Consider the following 3,788-nt stretch of genomic DNA (forward strand, 5'->3'; position numbering starts at 1 on the left):
CTCACGACTTCCTCACTCCCTTGTCTCGACCTCTTCAAAAGTCGAATGAATCGGAGATTTCAACCACGATTAACGGCTGTGGATATGCACTCCACTCACCCGATCCGATCCGATCCGGTCACGCCAATACCATTATAACAGCTGTACGCCATTATTCCAGAAGTTGGCTTACCGACCTTTTGTGAATATCCACCCGTAATTGGCTTGCCGACCTTGCCTGCGGATAGCATTCTCCATCTATAAATTTTTTGCCCAACCTTGGAAAGATTCACAAGAAGCCGAATAACATTACAGAGCCTTTTATTCACTATACTTATTGGGAAATGGGAAGGATGGAAAGCGTGATAATATGGCGTTACTGTTTCATGCCATTATTCTTACTTGGACTGCTCCACCTTAATGTCATTTCAGTTTCAGCCGCCCTTTCGAAATCCGATCCGTTCATCTACGGGCTCTGCAACGTAAACAAATACAGCAATGGCAGTTCGTATGAAAGCAACGTGAACGCCGTATTGGAGTACCTGGTGAGGGCCGCTGCCCCACGAGGCGGATTCGCGACATATTCTTATGGGGGAGTCAACGGCCTTCTACAATGCCGGCCCGACATCCCTGAGGAGGACTGCCAAAAGTGTTCCGCTAAAGCCTCACAGATGGCTTATCAAGACTGCCCTAATGCCATTGGAGCTCGGATTCAGCTGGAATTCTGCTTCATTCGTTATGAGAATTATACTTTCGCCTCTGTTCTCGATACCGTTGAGGCCGCTGCTCTGGAGAATGTGAAGAGCAACGGTGATATTGAAGGCTTCAATCAGACTCTAGGGAATCTTATGAACACTCTTTCTGGCAAAGCTCCCTTAACGGTAAATAGATTCGCCACCGGATCGTTGGCGTTGAATTCTTCTGTCACCATTTATGGATTGGAAATGTGCTTAAGGAGTCTTTCAGGACCTGACTGTGGTGTTTGTTTGAAAGAAGCGATTACGGCCATGAATCAGTGTTGCTCTTCACAGGTTGGGGCTCAAATGTATCTGGGAAGTTGCGCAGTGCGCTTCGAGATATATCCAGTTTATGACCACCCTACCTATCAGCCATGAGAGAGAAGCAACCTGAGCTCACGTACTGTTTTCTTTCAAATAAATAAAGGCCTGCAATCCACGTAAGGAGAACCCCTGCTATATGGCTGAACTTAACTCTTCTTCATTATCGTTTCTCTTGTTTGTACGCCTCTACTGAATGTGATATCTGTTAAATGAAATATAAAAATAAAATGCTTATTCTGATTATATTTTCGGATTTAGTAGAGTATATTTTCCATTATAGTAAATAGTGGATACATATCAAGGCATATTGCAAGATATCAGTTGATGCTGTTATTGCTATAAACAAGAGTTGCAAGCAATGGTAGGCCCTGCCGATTTGACAGGAGACTGAAGAAGTTCGAATGAAATGTGTTAATTTGTAATTTGAATGAATTTTATTAATTAATATATATTAGTAATAATTTTTATTTTTGATGCTTAAATAAAATTGGATTTTTTTTTGGTTACATTTGAACGCTAAATTTTAAAACTTGATTACAGAATATTTTAATTTTAAAATCAATGACTTTAAAAAATATTTTTTTTCTTTTGTAATATCCGTTATTAATTTCTTTGCTTTTCTTACACAGTATAGATTTCAGAATTTTATATGCAAGCTATCAAATCGATCGCTGACAAGTGCTCTTAATCTCCATTAACTTTTAATGTCCATTAACTCTTAGCTTGACATTATGTCTTCATCCTAAGTAAAGAGAATCTTCGCCCTGTGTAACTACAATATTAAGTTTTTGTTGTTATCTACTACAGTGTACACATAGAAGCTTACCAAAGCTTTATATAGTGCATAAGCTGTAATCAAGAAGCACGGAAGATCTAAGAGAAGTTTCAGAAATCAGAGAACCATAGATGAATTGCACCGCACGACCCAATAAATACACATTCCTTGGCATTGGCCCGTGGGGGCTCGGGTGTGAACTCAACTGTTTCTATATAGGCCATGTTGCGATTAGAAAAAAAAAAAAGTATTTATCGGTAACGAAAGAGAATTTTAGATAAAGACATCTTTTGATTTAGTTGTAAGAGAATTTTAAATGAAAGCATCTTTTGATTTAGTTGTAAGAGAATTTTAGATAAAAGCATCTTTTGATTCACTTAGAGATTCATAAAATTATTCATATATGCAAGAGCATACCTTCAGCGGTAAACTGATCTAGCGGTAAAGTACAATAACTCGTGCTTTGAATCCTAACTGTTAGGGCTTTCATTCCGTAACCATTTTCGAACGCCTGTGACCTTTCTTATAGATATTGATTTATATGCTCCCACATAGTGTCCTCAGGACTGTAGCAGGTCCATTGAACCTTTACTAGGCCGATGGCTCAGTCTTGGAGCACCTTGATATTCCTAGTTTAACTACCAGTTCCACGTTCAGTAGCATAGACAAGCAGATCCAGTTGAATAAGCAGTTGATTAAGCCATTGACGCCATTGATGCGGTGGCTGTAGGATAGGAGGGGTCTAGGGCCCGGAATGTTGTCCGCCTGGCTTGCCCACCTTCCTGCCAGTAAGAGCAGATAGAGAGCTCGTTCAATAACTAACTGCAGAGCTAGTTCCAGTGGGATCCGTTTCATAGTTTTAGTAATTGAGTTTAAATCTTCAGCAGCTGCAAACTGATCCAACGTGTAAATGGGAAGATATATGCAAGAGAATACCTTCAGTTTGCAGCAGCAACGACACACCTTTAGTGAAACTAGATAGACTTCCATCTATACAAGAAGAAGAAATATCATCGCATCATTGCAGACTGAAGGGATTATGATTTAGAGTTTCGGGCAATGCTAGTAAGGTGCCAACCTCTAAGCAGTCAACAATGTCTAAATCATAATCTAAGTGATGCCAATGCCAACCTGATTTAGAATTTCTCGCATCACTACAAGCTGAAAGGGATTATGGATTATGATTTGATCAGAAAGAATAAGAATTATAATTTTCACTTATTAAGTATATTAAATTTATTTGAAAATTTTATTTTAATTTAAAAATACAATTTCAATAATAAAGAAAACATATTTTTTCAAACTAATTATATCATAAATTCTAATATAAAAAAATAAAAAATTAATATTATTAGAAATTTATTAAAAAAAATTATATAAAGCAAATATATATATATATATATATATATAACAAACTTAACAAAACCAAAATAAATAAAATTATAAGAAAACTTATATTTATAAAAATGTGTTGGTCGCAGAGTGGTAGATATATATATTTTAGTAACTAATTTATTTAGGATTTTTATGTGAAAGAAAAATTATTTAAAAATAGAAAAATTAATATAAGATAAAATTATAAAATTTTAATAATTATTTTGAGCAGTAGAAAAGATTGCATTTATTCAATGATTTTAAATAGAAATAAAATTTGTGGTGATATAATGATTGATAAATGTTGATATATATTAATTTATAAAAAAAAAATTGTATTTCCTGCTATACTTTATATTACTAATAAAAAATAATTAAATTATAATTTTATTTTAAATTATTATATATTAGTAAAAAGAATATATATATATATATATATATATATATATATATATAATATAATATGGAAATGAATTACTTTGTTATAAAAAATAACTTCCTCTTTTAATTACAATATTATGCTTTATGTTATGGCTTATGAATACTATAAATGGAAAAGAAATATTATGTATATGGTTATTTAATTTATATAATTGTAG

The 3,788-nt window shown here is 34.2% G+C and overlaps 1 protein-coding gene across 1 annotated transcript; it reads left to right on the plus strand.

The window, feature by feature from the left end:
* The first annotated feature begins 323 nt into the window (after positions 1-323).
* LOC149264421 (antimicrobial ginkbilobin-2-like protein) lies at positions 324-1,094 on the plus strand. The gene has a single exon (XM_089398900.1). It carries the CDS (start codon positions 324-326, stop codon positions 1,092-1,094), a length of 771 nt encoding a protein of 256 aa, XP_089255026.1.
* Positions 1,095-3,788: the final 2,694 nt, after the last annotated feature.

Source organism: Pinus tabuliformis, chromosome 6, assembly GCF_031772625.1.
Source record: "Pinus tabuliformis cultivar Carrire ecotype Pingquan chromosome 6, CPIR1, whole genome shotgun sequence".
In the NCBI taxonomy this organism is placed as follows: Eukaryota; Viridiplantae; Streptophyta; class Pinopsida; order Pinales; family Pinaceae; genus Pinus; species Pinus tabuliformis.

Excerpts from the sequence above, each read along its gene's own strand:
- LOC149264421 (XM_089398900.1), top strand. The coding sequence starts at position 324 with ATGGGAAGGATGGAAAGCGTGATAATATGGCGTTACTGTTTCATGCCA.